This window comes from Schistocerca gregaria, chromosome 10, assembly GCF_023897955.1.
Source record: "Schistocerca gregaria isolate iqSchGreg1 chromosome 10, iqSchGreg1.2, whole genome shotgun sequence".
Taxonomy (NCBI): Eukaryota; Metazoa; Arthropoda; class Insecta; order Orthoptera; family Acrididae; genus Schistocerca; species Schistocerca gregaria.
In genome coordinates, this window is record NC_064929.1 from 118,848,216 (window position 1) to 118,872,663 (window position 24,448).

Sequence of the window (24,448 nt, forward strand, 5' to 3'; positions counted from 1 at the left end):
TCTGCTTCCACCGATCCGCGTATTAATATGTAACGCAGCCAATGAGACTGCTGCTGAGGTAGAACCTTTTCTCCTCGCAGATCACACTCGCGCAGTGATACCTGAACGTGCGAGGTATTATAACGAGTGTACAGACCTCCGATTACTCAGTCTGCATTAGTCTGTACCAGTCTGCATTAGTCTGTAGTCAAGGTTCAGTCTGCGCCTAATAAGATTACCATATTCCTGTACATAGCCAAGAAGATAAATGTATAGACACTTTGTCAAGTATCAGAGATATGTGAGAATAAGATTAACGTACCAAGGCCAAAGGAACTTCAGATTGTCAATTGTAAATAGCATCCAGAATCAAGTTACATAATGTCTATGATTTTTATTATTTTAATAAATGTGTGTGAAAATTAATCAAGTTCTGTTTAAAGTTGGTCACCGTCAATCTGCTACTCCCAGTGTGCAAGTGGCATTTCTATCGTCTGACCAAACGCCAGAAGATAAACACGCCACGATAAGACCACGAGACATATTACTGACACTCGCCTACTTCGTTAGAGCAACAAGTCAAATAATCTGATGGTGTGTGTACCGAAGGTCTTACAGTACGCACACCACAATGGTCGAATGTTCATGTGTCGTGAGCGTCTAAGGAAAGAGGTAGAAAGACAGTGCAAAAGGGCTAAATGGTTGTACATCCATGACTCTTCACAGAACGTGGGGTTCAGAGGCTTGTCTGCATTGTAAAGTAGGATAGAGAGAACATAATTTTGGTGCATGCACGAGTATTTCGGAGCACACCGTTTATAGTACATTGTTGAACATGGAACTCCGCAGCAGACCACCCCTATGTGTTCACTTGTTGACCCCAACGACATTGTCATGGGCATGGGACAGTTGGAATTCGACTGTCGATCAATGGATACGTGTCGACTCTTCAGTTGTTTCACATGTTTCCTGCACTAAATCAATGGGCGTCACCACAAATGCCATCATCGAGGTGAATGGCGACCCGAAACGTGCAACACGCCAGGAATGCTGGCTGGTGGGAGCATATTATGCTATGGGAGACATTCTCCTTACTTGCATGGGACCTGTGGTCATAATCGAAGACACGTTGACAGCTGTGAACCACCTGAATCTCTTCATGTCGTCCCCGACGGCGATGTCACTTTTCAGGAGTACAGTTTCCGTTGTCTCGAAGACAGAGATGTGCTACTGTTGTTTGACGGGTATTATAATGAACTCACGTCGATATCTCGGCGATCAAATTAGCCTGTTGTAAATCCTATGGCACCCACCTTGGACGCTACTGGATGTCATCACTGAATACGCAAATCAGTCCCCGTTATTTACGTGAATCAGTGTGCGTAGACATCTAATGCCACACACCTTCACATACTTACCAATAAACTGTCGAATCCCTAATATGCGGAATCACTTAGTGGTGATTAGTTCCTATGGGACCAACCTTCTGACGTAATTGGTTCACAGGCTTACACACTAAGTAATCTAACTTATGAGGACAATACACACATCCAGATTATTCAGAATGGGAATGGAGACGAAAATGTAATAGACGTCGGTGACTGGAATTCGGTAGTAGGAAAAGGGAGAGAAGGAAACGTAGTAGTTGAATATGGATTGGGGGGAAGAAATGAGAGAGGAAGCCGTCTGGTAGAATTTTGCACAGAACACAACTTGATCATAGCTAACACTTGGTTCAAGAATCATAAAAGAAGGTTGTATACATGGAAGAAGCCTGGACATACTAACAGGTTTCAGAAAGATTGTATAATGCCAAGACAGAGATTTACGATCCAGGTTTTAAATTGTAAGACAATTTCCAAGGGCAGATGTGGAGTCTCACCACAATCTATTGGTTATGGACTGTAGATTAGAACTGAAGAAACTGCAAAAAGATGGGAATTTAAGGAGATGGGACCTGGATAAACTGAAAGAACCAGACGTTGTACAGAGTTTCAAGGAGAGAATAAGGGAACAATTGACAGGAATGGCGGAAAGAAATACAGTAGAAGAAGAATGGGTAGCTTTCAGGGATGAAGTAGTGAAGGCAGCAGAGGATAAACTAGATAAAAGACGAGGGCTGCTAGAAATCCTTGAGTAACAGAAGAAATATTGAACACAATTGATGAAAGGAGAAAATATAACAATGCAGTAAATGAAGCAGGCAAAAAGGAATACAAACGTCTCAAAAATGAGATTGACAGGAAGTGCAAAATGGCTAAGCAGGGATGGCTAGAGGACAAATGTAACGATGTAGAGGCTTATCTCACGAGGGGTAAGATAGATACTGCCTACAGGAAAATTAAAGAGACCTTTGGAGAAAAGAGAATTCCTTGTATGACTATCAAGAGCTCAGATGGAAACCCAGTTATAAGCAAAGAAAGGAAAGCAGAAAGGTGGAAGGAGTATATAGAGGGTCTATACAAGGGCGATGTACTTGTGGACAATATTATGGAAATGGAAGAGGATGTAGATGAAAATGAAATGGGAGATACGATACTGCGTGAAGAGTTTGACAGAGCACTGAAAGACCTGAGTCGAAACAAGGCCCCAGGAGTTGACAACATTCCATTGGAACTACTGACAGCCTTGGGAGAGCCAGTCCTGACAAAACTCTACCATCTGGTGAGCAAGATAAATGAGACAGGCGAAATACCCTCAGACTTCTAGGAGAATATAATAATTCCAATCCCAAAGAAAGAGGTTGTTGACATATGTGAAAATTACCCAACTATCAGTTTAATAAGTCACAGCTGCTAAATACTAACGCGAATTCTTTACAGACGAATGGATAAGCTAGCAGAAGCCGACCTTAGGGAAGACCAGTTTGGATTCTGTATAAATATTGGAACACGTGAGGCAATACTGACCCTACGACTTTTCTTAGAAGCTAGATTAAGGAAAGGCAAACCTACATTTCTAGCATTTGTAGACTTGGAGAAAGCTTTTGACAATGTGGACTGGGATACTCTCTTCCATATTCTGAAGGTGGCAGGAGCAAAATACGGGGAGCAAAAGGCTATTTACAATTTGTAAAGAAACCAGATGTCGGTTATAAGAGTCGAGGGACACGAAAGGGAAGCAGTGGTTGGGAAGGGAGTGAGACCGATGTTATTCAATCTGTATATTGAGCAAGCAGTGAAGGAAACAAAAGAAAAATTCGGAGAAGGTATTGAAGTCCATGGAAAAGAAACAAAACTTTCAGGCTTGCCGATGACATTGTAATACTGTCAGAGACAGCAAAGGACTTGGAAGAGCAGTTGTACGGAACGTATAGTGTCTTGAATGGAGGATATAAGATGAACATCAACAAAAGCAAAACGAGGATAATGGAGTGTAGTCGAATTAAGTCGGGTGATGCTGAGGGAATTAGATTAGGAAATGAGACACTTAACGTAGTAAAGGAGTTTTGCTATTTGGGGAGCAAAATAACTGATGATGGTCGAATTAGAGAAGATATAAAATGTAGACAGGCAATGGCAAGCTAAGCGTTTCTGAAGAAGAGAAATTTGTTAACATCGAGTACAGATTTAAGTGTCAGGAAGTCGTTTCTGAAAGTATTTGTATGGAGGGTAGCCATGTATGGAAGTGAAACATGGACGATAAAGAGTTTGGACAAGAAGAAAATAGAAGCTTTCGAAATGTGGTGCTACAGAAGAATGATGGAGATTAGATGGTTAGATCATGTAACTAATAAGGAGGTGTTGAATAGGATTGGGGAGAAGAGAAATTTGTGGCACAACTTGACTAGAAGAAGGGTTCGGTTGGTAGGACATGTTCTGAGGCATCAAGGGATTACCAATTTAGTATTAGAGGGCAGTGTGGAGGGTTAAAAATCGTAGAGGGAGACCAAGAGATGAATACACTAAGCAGATATAGAAGGAAGTAGGTTGCAGTAGGTACTGGGAGATGAAGAACCTTGCACAGGATAGAGTAGCATGGAAAGCTGCATCAAACCAGTCTCAGGACTGAAGACCACAACAACAACAACAACACACACCCATGCGCGAGGGAGGTCTCGAATCTCCGACGGGAGGAGCCCTGTGAACCGTGGCAAGGAGCCTGAGACTGTGTGGCTGCAGAATCAGTGATGTATTTAGTTCCGAAAACGGAGAAACAATCTGTTAAGCAGGTGTCCATAATTTTTGGCTCATCAATGAATCACCTTGCACCTATGTACCATTAATACAACCAATAGTAACCTGTTTCAAACAGAGATGTGAAACTGGTGTCATACCACCCAAAATTAGTCATATGGGTCGTGAATCGCACCAGTTTGTCTCCAAACTATAATGCAACATATTTCATAATGTAATATGCACATCCTGATACTCAATTTACACATATTTTATCGCTGCATCATAACTTCAGACAGTGTTCAATACTCTCAATGACTGCTCAGCTAAATATTTCTTCTGTTTATGTCTTTATTACGTTAGGGGGGGGGACCTGTTATTTTCTGCAATCTTGAAGACCTCTTACCAGCTGGCTCATATAACATGCAAGTTTGCTTGTAAGGACGAGGAAGGGTCATAAACGTGTTCAGATCTGAAAGCTGTCTGCCTGAACAGGTAGGAGCTGCAGCATAGTGGGTTGCTTGGGGTGGTCCATGTGCTGTTAAACTCTACTGTGCGAGATACATGAATAAGTCCTTTTCGAAAGACAATATTCTAAGTCAGATGTAGGCACCATAACAGTCAAGCTTCTGTGGCCATTCCATGAAATAACGTTCATTTAAAGCCCTAGTAATTGTTTTTATAGAAGGTGCACTTACCTACACATGTCTACAAGTAAGCCCTAGAGTTGGGTAGGGACTGTCACGTAGTGGGAGAGAACATTATTGGCTAACCATAACATAACCAGAGTAGGAGTTTTCGAAACTTATTTACAAATTTATTATCGCTTGTAGCTCGCAAAGTCTGCTGCAGTTGTCCAAAGAGACTCTTACACTGGCAGGCTGGTTTCAGAGAATTAAGTTAATCGGCACATGCTGCCACCTAATGGTTGATGAGTGTATGCTGCTGCTGATATGGTGCCCAAAAGGATGTTCCTGTATTGGACCTGACTATAGAGGGCGAACTGGATGCAGAATCACCAACCATCACCACCGTTGCTTCCACAGTCACACCATACAAGAGTGCTAAGAATGAGGTGGCGTCACAGTCACGAAATTGACGATGTAAGACAACTTCACTTTTATCACTGCTTAACTGAACATTTTTGAAGTACCTACCTTTCTTCCATCATGCATTTCGGTGTTCATTCTTATTTTTCCATTTTCTTTCTGTAACTACTGACCATTCTTACAGTCATTGGACATAACCATGATATCCATGATATTGCCGTTCGCTGTGGTCGAGCGGTTCTAGGCACTTCAGTCTGGAACCGCGCTCCTGCTAGGTTCGCAGGTTCGAATCCTGCAATGGGCATGGATGGGTGTGATGTCCGTAGGTTACTTAGTTTTAAGTAGTTCTAAGTTCTAGTGGGACTGATATCAGATATTCAGTCCCATAGTGCTCAGAGCCATTTGGACCATTTAACCATTATATTTGTTTCACATTTTTCTTTCATGTGTCCAGCAACCTGTGTCAAGGCTAGATTCCAGAAGTATAACTCTTTTGTCCACTTATTAATTATTTGTATACTTATTTCAGTGGGTAATCCATTTAATCGATGCTTTATGATGCTAATCCAAATTATTATAGTGACTGCTAGTTTCCTTTGTAGTTAGTTATGCCATTGATCAATATATTCATGTGTGATGTGGTATCTGTACTTTCATGCTTGACTGGAGCACTCCTAACAGTCTTCCTTGAATAAGACGTTTCTGAGGCATGACATCGGTCTGGTTAAATTTGCACAGTTTTATGGGGAGCTTGCCTCCTATGTAGGTAACGAGGGAGCAGACTTACACTATCTTATGGATATGCCAAATAACACCCCACTCCTGCAATGAAGTCATGGTTGTTGACTGTATGCTGTTTGTTTTCACAAAAATAGTAGGCATGTTGAAGACACTGTCAAAAATAGAATTAAAATAATTATTGTTGATTGTGTGGTAATCAGTCTGAAGACTGGTTTGATGCAGCTCTCTATGATAGTTCTTCCTCCACGAGTCTCGTCACCTTGTAATAGCTATTGCGGTCTACATTCACTTAACCTGCTTACTGTAGTCAAACACTGGTCTCCCTCGCCAATTTTTGCCATCTACCTGTTCCCTCATTTACCAAATTCACATTCCTTGATTCCTCATGATGTACACCATCAGCTCATCCATTCTTTTAGTAAAGTTATGCTATTTCTTTTGTCTTCAATTTGATCTGCTGTCTCTTCATTAGTCGTTCAATCAACCCATCTCATCTTTGGCATTCTCCTCTAGCACCACATATCAATAATTCCTTGTGCATTCATCCATAAAAGTGTGTTAACTCCTTGGAATGCTTTTATGAACATGATTAAATGCACATTTTTGTTCGGAATAAAAGAGCGGAATTGGCGAAGCCTTATTAGCTTTCCTTGTAACTTCATATCCGCAAAATATGTACTGCCCCCATGGTACATGTCATGTTCGAAACAAGAACAGCTGCCAACAAGAATAATGGAGATTCAGACATCCTTGGAGTAGTGAAACAGCTTAAATTACTTAATAAAAGCAATTCTTCTGGTCCAGACTCTATTCCAGTTAGGTTCCTTTCAGAGTATGCCGATACAATAGCTCCATACTTAACAATCATATACAACTTTTGCACAAAAGATCCGTACCCAAAAACTGGAAAGTTGGACAGGTCACACCAATATCCAAGAAAGCTAGTAGGAGAAATCCACTAAATTACAAGCCCATATCGTTAACGTCGATATGCAGTCGCTGAAATGATACAGTATTTGGGCTGGACATCATTAAAAGAAAGGCGTTTTTGTGGCGACAGATCTTCTCACTAAATTCCAATCATCAAGTTTCTCCTCCGAATGCGAAAATATTTTGTTGACACCGACCTACACAGGGATAAACGATCACCACGATAAAATAAGGGAAATCAGAACTTGTATGGAAAGATTTACGTGTTTGTTCTTTCTGCACACTATACGAGAGTGGAATAGTAGAGATTTGTATAGATGGTTCGATGAATCCTCTGCCAGGAACTTAAATGTGATTATAGAATTTGTCTGTGCACAGCTATAAAAAATTAACTGCACTGCATTAAACTGTGAGGCTTTCTATTGTTTGATACAGAAAACATAATTGAAAAGGTGTAATTGTATTTTTGTGAAGTTGTCTGCTGTGCCACAGATTGACCTTAACAGTTCTTTGTATTTTTTAGAATTTATTTCCTGCTTCCCACTAGAGAAATACTTGCATCAATTGAGTACAACAGAAAATGAATTGGTGTTAGAATAAAACAATTAATGTCAAAATCTTTTTTAAATAAATGGATGCCAAATTTATAGCGCCAATCTGCCTTTCCCATCGTATCTGGAGCTAATAACATTAAACCTCCCAATAGTGCAAATAATCTTTGGCTGTCACATTTCATAAGGAATGCAGCTTACAATTTGTGCCTTGAAAAACAATAAGATAATTTAATTTTTGTGTTAGTGCTGTACATCAAATAAAAGTGAAAATGTGAACAAATAAAAAATAAATAAATAATATTCAAGTAGAGCAGAAGGTTCATTAATTGAATTATATTTAAATAGGTGAATGTTATTTGCATATTTTCACATATCACAGAAGTTGACATTAAAACTCAGGCTATAGAATAGGGATTGTGGTTCACTTTATATTGCTCAATAACAACAAACATAAGGTGACATATTTTATTATATCTTCAGAATATCATAACTAAACAGTCACATTGCAATCATTTAAGATTAAGAAGCATTGAGAACAAATGAGCTGAAGATGTGGGAAGAAATGGGCTTTCAAGCTGTTTCAAATTCTAATTTATAATATCTAAAAATCATAAAAGAAGGTTGTATACATGGAAGAATCCTGGAGATACTAAAAGGTATCAGACAGATTATATAATGGTAAGACAGAGATTTAGGAACCAGGTTTTAAATTGTAGGACATTTCCAGGGGCAGATGTAAACTCTGACCACAATCTATTGGTTATGAACTGTAGATTAAAACTGAAGAAACTGCAAAAAGGTGGGAATTAAAGGAGATGGGATCTGGATAAACTGAAAGAACCAGAGGTTGTACAGAGTTTCAGGGAGAGCATAAGGGAACAATTGACAGGAATTGGGGAAAGAAATACAGTAGAAGAAAAATGGGTAACTTTGAGGGATGAAGTAGTGAAGGCAGCAGAGGATCAAGTAGGTAAAAAGACTAGGGCTAGTAGAAATCCTTGGGTAACAGAAGAAATATTGAATTTAATTGATGAAAGAAGAAAATATAAAAAAGCAGTAAATGAAGCATGCAAAAAGGAATACAAACGTCTCAAAAATGAGATCGACAGGAAGTGCAAAATGGCTAAGCAGGGATGGCTAAAGGACAAATGTAAGGTTGTAGAGGCTTATCTCACTAGGGTAAGATAGATACAGCCTACAGGAAAATTAAAGAGACCTTTGGAGAAAAGAGAGCCACTTGTATGAATATCAAGAGTTCAGATGGAAACCCGGTTCTAAGCAAAGAGGGAAAAGCAGATAGGTGGAAGGAGTATATAGAGGGTCTATACAAGGGCGCTGTACTTGAGGACAATATTATGGAAATGGAAGAGGATGTAGATGAAGATGAAATGGGACATACGATACTGCGTGAAGAGTTTGACAGAGCACTGAAAGACCTGAGTCGAAACAAGGCCCCGGGAGTAGACAACATTCCATTAGAACTACTGACGGCCTTGGGAGAGCCAGTCCTGACAAAACTCTTCCGTCTGGTGAGCAAGATGTACGAGACAGGCGAAATACCCTCAGACCTCAAGAAGAATATAATAATTCCAATCCCTAAGAAAGCAGTTGTTGACAGATGTGAAAATTACCGGACCATCAGTTTAATATCAGTTTAATAAGTCACAGCTGCAAACTACTAACACGAATTCTTTACAGACGAATGGAAAAACTGATAGAAGCCGACATCGGGGCAGATCAGTTTGAATTCCGTAGAAATGTTGGAACACGTGAGGCAATAATCACCTTACGACTTTTCTTAGAAGAAAGATTAAGGAAAGGCAAACCTACGTTTCTAGCATTTGTAGACTTAGAGAAAGCTTTTGACAGTGTTGACTGGAATACTCTCTTTCAAATTCTGAAGGTGGCAGGGGTAAAATACAGGAGCGAAAGGCTATTTACAATTTGTACATAAACCAGATGGCAGTTATAAGAGTTGAGGGGCATGAAAGAGAAGCAGTGGTTGGGAAGGGAGTGAGACAGGGTTGTAGCCTCTCCCCGATGTTATTCAATCTGTATATTGAGCAAGAAGTGAAGGAAACAAAAGAAACATTCGGAGTAGGTATTAAAATCCATGGAGAAGAAATAAAAACTTTGAGGTTCGCCGATGTCATTGTAATTCTGTCAGAGACAGCAAAGGACTTGGAAGAGCAGTTAAATGGAATGGACAGTGTCTTGAAAGGAGGATATAAGATGAACATCAACAAAAGCAAAAAAAGGATAATGGAATGTAGTCGAATTAAGTCGGGTGATGCTGAGGGAATTAGATTAGGAAATGAGACACTTAAAGTAGTAAAGGAGTTTTGCTATTTGGGGAGCAAAATAACTGATAATGGTCGAAGTAGAGAGGATGTAAAATGTAGAGTGGCAATGGCAAGGAAAGCGTTTCTGAAGAAGAGAATTGTGTTAACATCGAGTACAGATTGAAGTGTCAGGAAAGTACTTGTATGGAGTGTAGCCATGTACGGAAGTGAAACATGGACAATAAATAGTTTGGACAAGAAGAGAATAGTAGCTTTCGAAATGTGGTGCTACAGAAGAATATTGAAGATTAGGTGGGTAGATCACGTAACTAATGAGGAGGTAATGAATAGGATTGGGGAGAAGAGAATTTTGTGGCACAACTTGACTAGAAGAAGGGATCGGCTGGTAGGACATGTCCTGAGGCATCAAGGGATCTCGAATTTAGCATTGGAGGGCAGCGTGGAGGGTAAAAATCGTAGAGGGAGACCAAGAGATGAATCCACTAAGCAGATTCAGAAGGATGTAGATTGCAGTAGGTACCGGGAGATGAAGGAGCTTGCACGGGATAGATTAGCATGGAGAGCTGCATCAAACCAGTCTCAGGACTGAAGACCACAACAAAAATCAACAATATGTAAAAGAACCAATGGGTAGATGCCATTAGCACCATACAATTTCTACGCTGGCTGTTGTTATAGCTTCTCTGCATGGCAGCCGTTCAAACAAATACGATATATTCCTCACATCTCACTTGCACTCTCACACTTAATTCTATTGCATTACAATACAGCAAGTGCATGACATATTACAGTGGGTTGGTCCTATGTGAGAGGACCCATGAGTTTCATCAATTGCAGAGCAGCAAGTACCTGGAGCTATTGTTTGGTATCACTTGAGAATGAATAGTAGAACCAGCGAGAAAGCAGATGGCAAAGGACAGTCATGATGCCTGCACTCTGAAGGACCTTGGCGTGCAATTGCAACTTCAGTCATCTGGTACAAACGAATAGTGACAGGGTCTGTCTGTAAAAGCTATATTTTAGGTAGCACCCTTCCTCTCGATAATGTCATTCCAACAGCGTATATATTCAGTGGTTTGTACTGGATTAGATGTCGGTATCTGGTGACTGGCTGGGTTGACTAGAGGAGGATGTACAATTAGATTTTTTTATTTCTGAAAAGGAGGTGTTTACAGTTCCCCTTACTGCCACCTATGTACCTCATAGTATGTATCTGTAACTACATTTTCTCACACGTTCAGGGCCATAGCAGCTTTTGGCTCCTCAGGAACAGAAAGTTTTTGTCACATATCTAAGAAAAATCAGTTATCGGTCCAGTCTCTTTTGAGTGTACTCTCACAGTTATTATATACATAACAGTTCTTTTGCCTACAGATATACAAACAATGAGCCCACTTGTTGCATTATATACACTTAAACAATTTTACCTTAGCTTTACTGCTGGAAAATTGTTAGAGACCCACTAAAAAACCGGTCACCATCATTCTCTTCCTAACTAAGGGAAACCTTCCGTTGCTTCCTCGGTTTATTTCCCTTAACATTTTTTAAAATTTTTGTGACTTGGTATTCTTCTTCTAAATAGGCATTTAATTTATATTTTTAGTTTCACTTTCCATTAGATCTTAGACTTTTAACAGATTAACCAACTGAAAAATGAAGCTTTATGTTACTTTTAGTAGTCATTTCTTCCTGCATTGTTCTATTGCCAGTTTTTGATAAAGGGATTAATTCATTTCTGCATGTTTGAGGTTCACCTGAATTGTCTCAAAATTCTGGAATCTGTTTATCTGGTTGCCCTGAAAGTTGCTTTGTAAGCTGCTTCAGTCGCTTAACTTAGTTCAAAGTCCTCATCTGTGAGTAGGTCTCCAATCAATGGATATATTAATGTACACTGAAATCCTGAAGAAATATTACACAGAATCACTGCAAGAGTATATGCATGAGAAACGATTTGTGGTATACTGTAAATTGCCATTTTTCTACGTGTGTGGTTAATCATCCAATCATCAGAAGCAAAGTTGGAAAAATTTCTTGAATAGCCCATATACAGCGTGACCAAAAGGCTGGAGCTCACGTCAACAGTGGGGAGGTGTTTACCGTTCCCCTTACCGACACCCATGTGCCTCATAGTATGTATCTGTAACTACATTCTCTCACAAGTTCAGGGCCATAGCAGCTTTTGGCTTCTCAGAAAAAGGAAGTTTTTGTCACATATTTAAGAAAAATCAGTTATGAAAGCAGAGCTCACCATCTGCAGCATCGTCGACAGGACTGACTGCGGACCTTTGGTACAGAGCCGAGTGGAGGGTCTGAATCAGAGGCTGAGACGGTTCTGCGACCGTGTGGGCTGCAGATTCCTCGACTTGCGCTGTAGGGTGGTGGGGTTTCGGGTTCCGCTGGATAGCTCAGGAGTCCACTACACGTAACAAGCGGCTAAACGGGTAGCAGGGGCTGTGTGGCGTGGACTGGGCGTTTTTTTAGGTTAGATGGCATCGGGCAAGTACAGAAAGGGCAACAGCCTCAACGGGTGCGGGGAAAAGTCAGGACATGCGGGGACCAAGCAGCAATCGGTATTGTATTTGTAAACTGTCGAAGCTGCGTTGGTAAAGTACCGGAACTTCAAGCGCTGATAGAAAGCACCGAAGCTGAAATCGTTATAGGTACAGAAAGCTGGCTGAAGCCAGAGATAAATTCTGCCGAAATTTTTACAAAGGTACAGACGGTGTTTAGAAAGGATAGATTGCATGCAACCGGTGGTGGCGTGTTCGTCGCTGTTAGTAGTAGTTTATCCTGTAGTGAAGTAGAAGTGGATAGTTCCTGTGAATTATTGTGGGTGGAGGTTACACTCAACAACCGAGCTGGGTTAATAATTGGCTCCTTTTACCGACCTCCCGACTCAGCAGCATTAGTGGCAGAACAACTGAAAGAAAATTTGGAATACGTTTCACATAAATTTTCTCAGCATGTTATAGTCTTAGGTGGAGATTTTAATTGACCAAATATAGACTGGGACAATCAGATGTTTAGGACAGGTGGTAGGGACAGAGCATCGAGTGACATTATACTGAGTGCACTATCCGAAAATTACCTCGAGCAATTAAACAGAGAACCAACTTGTGGAGATAACATCTTGAACCTACTAATAACAAACAGACCCGAACTTTTCGACTCTGTATGTGCAGAACAGGGAATCAGTGATCATAAGGCCGTTGCAGTATCCCTGCATATGGAAGTAAATAGGAATATAAAAAAAAGGGAGGAAGGTTTATCTGTTTTGCAAGAGTAATAGAAGGCAGATTTCAGACTACCTAACACATCAAAACGAAAATTACTGTTCCGACAGTGACAATGTTAAGTGTTTACGCAAAAAAATTCAAGGCAATCGTAAAATGCGTTTTAGACAGGTATGTGCCGAGTGAAACTGTGAGGGACGGGAAAAACCCACCGTGGTACAACAACAAAGTTAGGAAACTACTGCGAAAGCAAAGAGAGCTTCACTCCAAGTTTAAACGCAGCCAAAACCTCTCAGACAAACAGAAGCTAAACGATGTCAAAGTTAGCGTAAGGAGGGCTATGCGTGAAGCGGTCAGTGAATTCGAAAGTAAAATTCTATGTACCGACTTGACAGAAAATCCTAGGAAGTTGTGGTCTTACGTTAAATCAGTAAGTGACGCGAAACAGCATATCCAGACACTCCGGGAAGATGATGGCATTGAAACAGAGGATGACACGCGTAAACCTGAAATACTAAATTCCTTTTTCCAAAGCTGTTTCACAGAGGAAGTCCGCACTGCAGTTCCTTCTCTAAATCCTCGCACAAACGAAAAAATGGCTGACATCGAAATAAGTGTCCAAGGAATAGAAAAGCAACTGGAATCACTCAACAGAGGAAAGTCCACTGGACCTGACGGGATACCAATTCGATTCTACACAGAGTACGCGAAAGATCTTGTCCCCCTTCTAAAAGCCGTGTACCGCAAGTCTCTAGAGGAACGGAAGGTTCCAAATGATTGGAAAAGAGCACAGGTAGTCCCAGTCTTGAAGAAGGGTCATAGAGCAGATGCGCAAAACTATAGACCTATATCTCTGACGTCGATCTGTTGTAGAATTTTAGAACATGTTTTTTGCTCGAGTATCATGTCGTTTTTGGAAACCCAAAATCTACTCTGTAGGAATCAACATGGATTCCGGAAACAGCGATCGTGTGAGACCCAACTCGCTTTATTTGTTCATGAGACCCAGAAAATATTAGATACAGGCTCCCTGGTAGATGCTATTTTCCTTGACTTCCGGAAGGCGTTCGATAGAGTTCCGCACTGTCACCTGATAAACAAAGTACGGAATATCAGACCAGCTGTGTGGCTCGATTGAAGAGCTTTTAGCAAACAGAACACAACATGTTGTTATCAATGGAGAGACGTCTACAGACGTTATAGTAACCTCTGGCGTAATTTTTTACGCCGGGAAGGGACCACAGGGGAGTGTTATGGGATCATTGCTTTTCACAATATATATAAATGACCTAGTAGATAGTGTCGGAAGTTCCCTGCGGCTTCTCGCGGATGATGCTGTAGCATACAGAGAAGTTGCAGCATTAGAAAATTGTAGCGAAATGCAGGAAGATCTGCAGCGGATAGGCACTTGCAGGGAGTGGCAACTGACCCTTCACATAGACAAATGTAATGTATTGCGAATACATAGAAAGTAGGATCCTTTATTGTATGATTATATGATAGCGTAACAAACACTGGTAGCAGTTACTTCTGTAAAATATTTGGGAGTATGCGTGCGGAACGATTTGAAGTGGAATGATCATATAAAATTAATTGTTGGTAAGGCGGGTACCAGGTTGAGATTCATTGGGAGAGTCCTTAGAAAATGTAGTCCATCAACAAAGGAGGTGGCTTACAAAACAATCGTTCCACCAATACTTGAGTATTGCTCATCAGTGTGGGATCCGTACCAGATCGGGTTGACGGAGGAGATAGAGAAATCCAAAGAAGAGCGGCGCGTTTCGTCAAAGGGTTATCTAGTAAGCGTGATAGCGTTACGGAAATGTTTAGCAAACTCAAGTGGCAGGCTCTGGAAGAGAGGCGGTCTGCATCGCGGTGTAGCTTGCTGTCCAGGTTTCGAGAGGGTGCGTTTCTGGATGAGGTATCGAATGTATTGCTTCCCCCTACTTATACCTCCCGAGGAGATCACGAATGTAAAATTAGAGATATTAGAGCGCGCACGGAGGCTTTCAGACAGTCGTTCTTCCCGCGAACCATACGCGACTGGAACAGGAAAGGGAGGTAATGACAGTTGCACGTAAAGTGCCCTCCGCCACACACCGTTGGGTGGCTTGCGGCATATAAATGTAGCTGTAGATGTAGAACAGTGTGAGGGAGGTGGATGATAACATGATGATGTCACTGGATCTGACAAAATTGAGTCCCTCCATGCCAAGATAGGATCCATGATAATCATGAGCAAGTGGTCGTGTGTTTTCTAGTGTGGTTTATGTGTGTTTTATTTAAAAAGATAAAATTGTCTTTTTGCATCCACTCAGTCTTCTGGACTGAACCACACACAACTGCTTCCATCAAAGTGTACGGGCCTGAAGATGGCTTTGACGCAACGTCGAAACTAGTACCGAAGTGAATAAAAAATCTTAAGTGCAGCTGGAGGAATTTCATTTTTAATAAAAACTAGTCATACTCAGTCACTTTTATTTTCTCTCGATAGCAGAGTTTGAAAATACCGCAACAGTTGTAACGTTTTTTATTTAGAACACGATCGGTTTCGGGCCCTTATAAGCCCATCTTCAGGTGTTGTAATGTGGTACTGTGACCTGCAGTGGACGAGTACAAGACCAGCGAGCGCAGAGCGAATGAGTTGATACACATGCCAGAGATGGCTAAATACATCTTCATCTCTGACCAAAGTCTCCCAAAAATTACGCTAAATATTTTACGATTTTGCACTAAAATACCACGCCCTGGTGTATGGAACCTAACAGCATAAGATCACGAGACCCCAAAATCTCCTGAATTTCACATGGTACACGGCAGGAACAGTCACAGAAGATGTTATTCATACGTCAGATCAACATTGACATACCCAAAGATGGGATATACATACTGAGATACCTAAAGATATAATCACCTCTGACCATAGTCTGTCGCTATGTAAATAAAAAATGTCTATGGTGTGAACTGTCAAAAATTGGAGGGAAGATCTACATTATTATACCAAAATATAACACCACACGGTTTAAAGCAGCACAAAATCGACTGATATCGATATTTTAGAATTTCAGGTGAAATGTAACGAGAACAGGTACCAAATACAGTGACACCAGAAGTTATAATATATATGTCGGGGCAATTTGGACGTAATTTTGTATTTTACAATTTCAGGTGAAATGTAACGAGAACAGGTACCAAATACAGTGACACCAGAAGTTATAATATATATGTCAGGGCAATATGGACGTAATTTTGCCTCTTACTTACATAATTTAAAAAGTGTAAAAATTAATTACAACATTGTTGTTTGCGAAATTGGTGTAATGAAAGCAATTTCAGTTATACCTCAATAACTTACCAAATTATTCACTTATAAAAAAAATTAAGTATACACTTCCCATAGAAGAATAGAACGCTGTAATTCTCGAACTTTGCACGCACAGATACTTAAAAATGGAAATCTTCTGAAATGGCTGTCGTAATAATCAATAGATATTGTAAGCACTGATACTGGAATCTTACTTACAATGTCTTTTCAATTTGTATTTTTGTGAGATTTCGCAGTAATGTTTTATTAATTCCCCAGCATGAAACAGTGATGAGTTTATGCACTCAGTTCACAATTACACAATCGAAGTACCCACTGAGGTACTTTTCAGAATTAAATATCGGATAGAGTTTACACTTTAAAAATATGTCGCTATTCTATGAATATTTGTGAATAGTATTTTATATGAATTAAAAAATCACTGTGGATGTACTTGAAACCTCTTATTTATAATATTTCATTGAAATTTTCAAAACAGCTAACTTGTGTCTTACCATTATTGAAGAGTCGGCCTCTTCAATTGTTTACTGGCAGGGACATGAGAAGGGAAGGAAGTATTGGGGATGTGAACCCATCTTCACCACCCCACTGTTCTGACCAGCAGGTGCTGCAGCCCTGACGGTTCCACACCAGGGGGCACACTCCTCTGCCACCACCAGCACCATGACAGCCAACAGCAGCGTCAGCAGGGGGAAGCCCCCGCGGCCGCTGCCCCGGACTTCACTGGGGCAGCACCATGCCACACCCACCAGTGTGCAGCTAGCGGTGGACATCCACGCTGTCCCACGGGCCCACAGCCTCACCGGATCACCCGAGTCTGTGCTCTCGGGCCAAAGGTGGCAGCCGAGGGTGTAATGGGTCAGACCGCTATGGGGAACGTACGTATCAGATATCTACGGGTCATTATCAGAATAGCTGCCTACACTACCACCTGAATGCCGAGGTGTTGTCACTTCATCCTTGTCGTCCATTCAGGCTATACGTGAAAACACTACTCACAAGGGAACCTCCCCATCGCACTCCCCTCAGATTTAATTATAAGTTGGCACAGTGGATAGGCCTTGAAAAACTGAACACAGACTAATCGAGAAAACAGGAAGAAGTTAGCTAATGGGTAAAAAGATTCTTCTACCTTGCCCGATTTAGGTTTTCTTGTGAATGTGAAAATCACTCCCAAAAAAGTGATGAAAACATAAGAGTTTGTCACATAAACTGAAAATAAAAAATTAAGCTTTTCACTCGAGGGAAGATTTAAACCTAGGACCTCTCGTTCCGTAGCTGCTCTCGCTAACCACAGGGCCACAGCGCTCCTTGATTGGAACTCTCCTTGATGTTGCATATCATCGCATGGACTACTCAGTTTGTTTATTTTACTATTTTTTTCATAGTTCCACACAACTTCTTCCTGTTTTCTCGATTGATCTGTGTTCAGTTTTTCAAGGCCTATCCACTGTGCCAACTAAATCTGAGGGGGGTGCGATGGGGAGGTTCCCTTGTCAGAAAAATTAGTTACTTGCTGTGCAGCATTGGCAGTTACTTCAGTTTGGAGAAGGTACACAATATTCTAATGAAACTGACTCTCATGGGGTTACAGTTCCATCTTTGTTACTTGAGAGCCTTAGGTAACAAAGTAGTATTATTTCTAATTTCTGTAATGAACATCATTCTACTAAGATTATTATGTTGTTATGCTCAGTCGAAATACTAGTTTCATCTGGCACAGCTATTTTTGCCTCTCCATAACTATTGCAACATACATCCATTTGAAACCACTTGCTGTCTCAGGATGTGTCCTGTCAAACGAACGCTTCTTTTTAAACAAGTTTTGTCACAAACTGAATCATCCGCAAATTCTGTTCAGTACCTCCTCATTACCTGCTTGATCTACCTGTCTGATCTTCATCATTTTCCTGCAGCACCACATTTCGAAAGCTTCAAGTCTCTGCTTTTGTAAACTGTCCATGGTCCACATTTCACATTTGTACAAGGTGGACTCCAGACAAATACCCCCAGAAAAGACTTCTTAACACTTAAATGTGTATTTCTCTTTAGCAAACTGCTCTTCTTTCACAAATGGTGTTCTTCCTGCAGCCACCATGCAATTTCATGTCCTCTGAACTTCGGCATTTGACAGTTCTTTTACTGCCTGAATCTACTACCTTTAGTATCTTAGATAGTGATCTAATTCCTATGAACCTGTCACTAGGAAATAATCACATTTTGACCACAAATATGCCTAAATATTTAATCCATGACCTTATAAAGTAACGTTTAATCACTTAAGAGCTATAAATGATTAAAATATCAAAGTTACTGTAAAAGCCACTCTTGCCATTAGAAAACAACAAGCATATATATATATATATATATATATATATATATATATATATATATATATATATATATATGAGATCATCGTCTGTTTAACTCTCCAGTCTGTTTAATTGCCAATATATATATTAAACAGACTATCATCAGACATGTTAATTACGCACGAAATAGTGTAAGTTGCTGCTATAACTGGCTTGGTTACTTATTTTCACGAAAGTGTCACCTTCAAATCTCTCAAAGACGCCAACATTTTTCTCACTAGCAAATCAGACATCGTAAATTAAAGTTCAGTCAGGTTCTGAATAACGAGTGAAATTCCTAGCGGTCTCAATGAGATAGCTGTAATAATTAAACAGACATCGTAGAAGCCGATTATTCACCTGCACACACTCATATTCACTGTCATTTCTGCTGCAAAACTTGTGAATATTACTCTAAGGGTATTAGCGTACAACATAAAGTAACATGACACAGGGTTTAAGGAAATATTAGTATTACTCTCAGTTAAAGAAACATACATCTCAGCAGATCGCAGTTTGGAGGAGGGAAGAAGGAGAGGGAAGTAACAAATCAAGTATGTCAGACGTGAATTGCTTTACAACGATAAAATTTTCTAATCTGATTACTTCAGACTTAACGCATTATAACTGCGTGTTTCCTATATAAGCGTTTTTTCTTCGTCACAAATAATATATTTATAGTCAGACTATCGTATTTGTTCTAAAATAAAATAGTTTTATTAAAACTATAAAAATGGACAAAATTACTAATACGTCGTTATAGTAGTTTCACTGTCGATTTCGGGAATGTTGGAATTACACGATTTCCGGATTGGAAGTAGAAGTTCTATCACGTACATTTGTCAGATTTAAATTTACCACTTCGTTTATACATTACACCAATGAAAAGTAACGTACTTTATGGAAAGTAACGATTGGTTGGAGCCAGAAACATAATGGTGGATGCTAAAGTTCGAGCACATTTCACGCGAGACAACTCATAAACATGTAAAATTCCCTGACATCATTATTCAACACACATATGCTCGAGTAGAGCGCATTCCCAAAAGACACACAAAATGACAAAAAGAGCCTGAGATTCACTCGAACTGGAGCTTCCAAACTGCACTAGTAGGGTAGTGGTATTGCAAACAGTTACTATATAGTCACTCGAAGATACTGCCTATGGAACTGCATTTATTCGAAAACAAACACATATTGATGAAGTCAATGAAAATCAGATTACATTAACAATTACAATGGTCGCCAGAACTGAACTTTTTTCTTTCAAAAGAATGAAAATATGAGATGCTAGAAGTATCTGTCATGCTGAATGTAAATGTCACTTCCGTTTCTCCCCCATCACGTAGGAATTATGTGTGATATTCAATTGAATTTTAGATAATTCGTAATAAAAGCACTAACTAGCTACCTCAATTATATTCTGTTCATTCTGACTTGCCTAGTAAGTGATCGATAGTGACTTTCTGAACATTCATGGTGGTGTCTGTTTGTTCTATATCGTGTCTCCCTACCACTTTCGCGCAACGACGCTCTGAGCGTGTTTTTTTAGGGAATTAACTAGTTTGGACCTGGGACCTGTTGCTGGTAAGGAGACGCCAGACCACACATGACATGTAGAATTCAGAAGAGTTCAGTGAGACTATCGATGATATAATCAAATACTAAATGATCTCAGCGTCAGCTCCACTGCACTCCCTGTAAAAGAATCTTAATACTAACTAAATTTAGCGGAAAGGGTTCAAGGCTTTCCTATTTTTAGTTAGCTGGTAAAATAACGTCGAAAAAGCAGTTAAGTTTACCATTGGAAATTTTATTCTACTCACAAAAAAACCTTTATAAATTGCACTATTGATAAAAGGAAATGTTTTAATACAGGATGGTAAAAACAAACTGCGTTCAACAAAAATGTGAACGAATATTCCCTGAATGGGTTTCCAAGTTCTACAATCGATCGAAGGATGACCTATGCCATATCACATCTATAATGTAGGTTTAAATTAAGTTTCACAAAAGAGAAAACTATCAAAATGGTCTACAGTGACCCTCAATTATCTTCAATTACTTATCTAACTTGTCGTAAATTACAGTGGCTGATGTGGCTTCTCAATAACTTTATAAAAGAAAAATCATCGCGTTTCAGATCTGTTCTTCAAGTTGCAAATGTGAACAGCATGAGTTTTAATTAACGATCGACACTAGTATTACGCAAAAAGAGGGTGTAACAGATGAGACTTCTGCAGTTCTGCGTGAAGCCTTATGCGCTCAAAAATGCGGCATCGCGTGCGTTCATTACCTTGTCGGTGTCTAAGCAGCGTCAGGGCGGCAGCGGCCGGTGCAGCAGCCATCCAGCCCGCCGTCTCGGAACTAACTCTCCTCTTTTCCTTACTACAATTTACCGAAGTTAGTTTAAAAAAACTATCTGGCTATGTTTTCATCTGACCAATCAGGGTCTCAATGTTAACCTTAAGCTCCGCCTACAAGGATTCTGTCTATCCAATGAGGAACGTTATACTTTTCGTGGTGGGGCAATGTTTTTTAAAGTTTGCAACGTAACAGAGACGCTAAAAAGTCTCACGCTAAAACGTGCGGGTGGTGTGGTCCTTTTAGCGTTATCGTAAGATCTATGCTGTTCTTCTGGAGGGCTCTATCTTTTAACATGGGCTGGGGAGTGATCCTAATGTAACACACACGCGAAAAAGGCTCACGCTAAAACTTGCGGGTGGTAGTGGCCCTTTTTGTGTTATCGTAAGATCTATACTGCTTTTCTGGAGGGCTCTAGCTTTTAACATGGGCTGGGGGTGATCCTTGACGTACCTGAGACGCGAAAAAGCCTCACGCTAAAATGTGCGGGTTGTATAGTCGTAGAGGTAGGCTCGCGGCGTGGGTGCCCAGCCCCTCCCTTATCGTAGGGCTTTCTAGCTTAACACGTTTCTGCTCTCTGCTTCTCCCCTCGGAACTGCGTCTGTCTCAAGGTGGGAAGGTATGACATGCTTTTAGGCATTCTTGTGTTAGTCTGTGGTATTCCATTTGCTCACTCGTTACTCGTATTACTTTGGTTAATTTAATGTCACGATTTATTCCGAGTTGTGTGACATACTACTGGATTTGCTTATCATGTCAGGGTTTTCATGTAAGGTGTTGGATTTGCCTGACACCTTACATATCACCACCCTTCGAACTTAATTTTTGCACTGAATTTGGCAATGATTGAATCGTTGTGTAAGTCAGTCAAAAATTTTCTAATTTATCTAAATTTTGTTGCATATTGTTCAGCCATGTTATTCTGTTCTATGCTAGTTTGTATTACTAATTTATATTTTTATATTCTTCCACATTATAATTAAAATGACAAGAGAAGAATATTTTTATGCTATTATTAATATTTAATTATTTTCTTTCTATATTTAAGTGTGTAGTTTTTTTTTAAGAAGTTTGTTTTCGAAAGTGAGGACTCTTTCACATCGATTTTCTTAAAAATATTTTTTTAATAAATGTAGTAATTGAGTAAAATCTATTGCTAACACATTTTCTAAATAACATGTGCAAGTAGAATGTTTTTGTTTCTAGACACTCATTTCAACATTGTTACACTAACAAATAAGAATTATTTCCAAGAATTGCTTTGACAAAGAAATATACATACACAAGTATTGAGATATTATCCTAACAAATTTTACAAGTGCTAAAAAAATGCTTTGACAAAGAAATATACATACACACGTATTGAGGTATTATCCTAATAAATGGTACAAATGTTAAAGAAAGGGAAAACATCCAACAAGATAATTTTTTATTCCTTGTTTTTGTAAGGAGAAAATTAGTGAAATATAGTTAGTCTTTTATTTTCATGAGGAGAAAATAAGTGGTATATTCTTTCTTTATATGCTCTCCATTTCAGAACTAATGACTTGTTTTTATCGATAGTCTATTTTTTACTTAGGTCCATAGTCAATGACTGTTATTTTGTAGTTTATTAGCTGTCTGGTGTGCTTAACTTATTTAGTTTTTCACATGTTTCTTTTGCACAATTCCTACATCACATAATTTGATTTCACGCATTCACACAATCCTATGAATGTTCAAGCATGAGGTTGGCTAATGTTTTTGCACGAAGGTGATGGACTTGAGCGAGATGGATGTGGGCAAGTATTTGATGTACAGCTTCGTTCGTCGTTCCTTGTTGGCTTTGCAAGTGTGTGTTGCTGTTGTGGAGGTCCCATAATGGAATGGGGCTGTGAGTGCAGAATCTCGTGGTTTACTGGCTTTGTATGCGTGAAAGTCATCGTTATGTGTCGCTGAATGCGGTCGTTTTTCGTTGTAATACTTCCTCAGACGACTAGTTTACAATAGGATAGGGATTTGGGAAGGTATGTCGTCTATTCTTCACCCATCTTCTTTCTTGGTCTCAATCTTGCGAATCTTCAACTTCTGTTCTTCCCGCTTTTTCTCTGCTTCTCACTGGCTTCTTGGTTCTTCTCTGGGCAGGATATGGAAATATTTATTGATAACTAGTCGCTTTGAAGCTCTCCTCCTAGTAACAGTTTGATAAATTGTTTGGGCATGTCATTTTTACTTTGTGGAAGTTCTTCTTCAGTTTCGTGCATCAGCGTGCTGTTTAATAGCAGTAGTGTGACTTTTACACATATTTTTTGCCAGCGGTGGCTTGCCCAAGCGGTCTTCTCGTCCGGCCGTTTTTCTGCTCGCTCCGTTCATTCGGGGCTCGGAGACCCTTCCGGCGTTCGCCGTCCCAGCGCCGGCCCGCCGCGTCTCAGCAGGGGTCTGTCACTGTGCGGCTCGGTGTTCCCTCCCAGCAGCATTCCTCCTAGCGGGCAAATTTATTGCCCACTTTCTATACAAGGGCCTTCTGTTGGTTTCGCTGTCCTTTCCCTTCTGTCAACGCTCCTGCTATGTAGGAATCGTGTCTTGCTAATTACGTCCTTTTCTTTCTTGATACTTCTCGCGTTGCAACTTGTGGGTCGTTGCATCTCTTCCTTGCTGGAGTTTTTACAATGGTTCTTACAAAAAGTTTTACTTATAATCATCTAACATATATCTAGTACCTACTTGTTATACGTCTTCTTAAAAAGCTTTACAAATTTCGGCGCCCTTTCCATGTTACAATTCTATGATATTTGGAGTCTTAACGTCTACTCAAGAATCCTCAAATTCGTTTTTTTTTTTGTGTAGTGTCGTGGTGTATAGCATATTAGTATTTCATGCTGTTAGACTATCTACGCTTTATCCCTTCACCTTAATCTATGGTACTATTGGTGTTATTATTGAAACTACTTTCTTTTCCCACCTTCCTCTCTCTTCATTCTTCTTTCTCCTGACCATCTTATCTGCAACATAATCTTGAAATATTGTGCTGATTATTTACGAGTAATAAAATTAATCTTCAAACTTGTACTGAAGGTGTTTAATACTGCCAGCCTTAGGTAAAAATACCTCTGCTTTATCTCGTAAAGTACCCTCTAATTCTCTTTTACTGTGTTCCGAAATACCTTGAACTTCTTGCAATTTTTCGTCGATTTCTTTATGGACTTCTAACATGAGTTGAGACGATTCCCGCTTTTGTGCATACCATTCTAATTCTTCATCCTCTTCATCTCGCATCATTCTTAATTGTTTGTTTATAACTGGTATTTCTTCTAATTTTAGCTTTTGCTCAGTGTGACATTCCTGAATGTTACGCTACCTTTCCCCATATCTATTATCGCTCGTCTCTCATTTAAAAAATCTGCACCTATAATCAAATCTACAGTTAGTTTAGGTATAATCACGAAGTTGGCTTCGATCTTTTGACCTTGGCACGAAAGAGTTAACCTTGTTTGTCTCGTAACTTCCGCAGCATTGTTTCTAATA

At 39.8% G+C, this 24,448-nt stretch overlaps 1 protein-coding gene across 4 annotated transcripts in view; it reads left to right on the forward strand.

Moving 5' to 3' along the window:
- Positions 1-24,448, forward strand: part of LOC126293454 (uncharacterized) — a 146,291-nt gene that overhangs the window by 104,019 nt on the left and 17,824 nt on the right. For 3 of the 4 annotated variants that reach the window (XM_049986696.1, XM_049986698.1, XM_049986699.1), the window contains one exon: positions 16,831-17,107. In XM_049986696.1, coding sequence (XP_049842653.1) covers positions 16,831-17,084 — 254 coding nt within the window. In that variant the 3' untranslated portion in view covers positions 17,085-17,107. The remainder of the gene's footprint in view (positions 1-16,830; positions 17,108-24,448) is intronic. The other variant, XM_049986697.1, reaches the window with a different exon arrangement.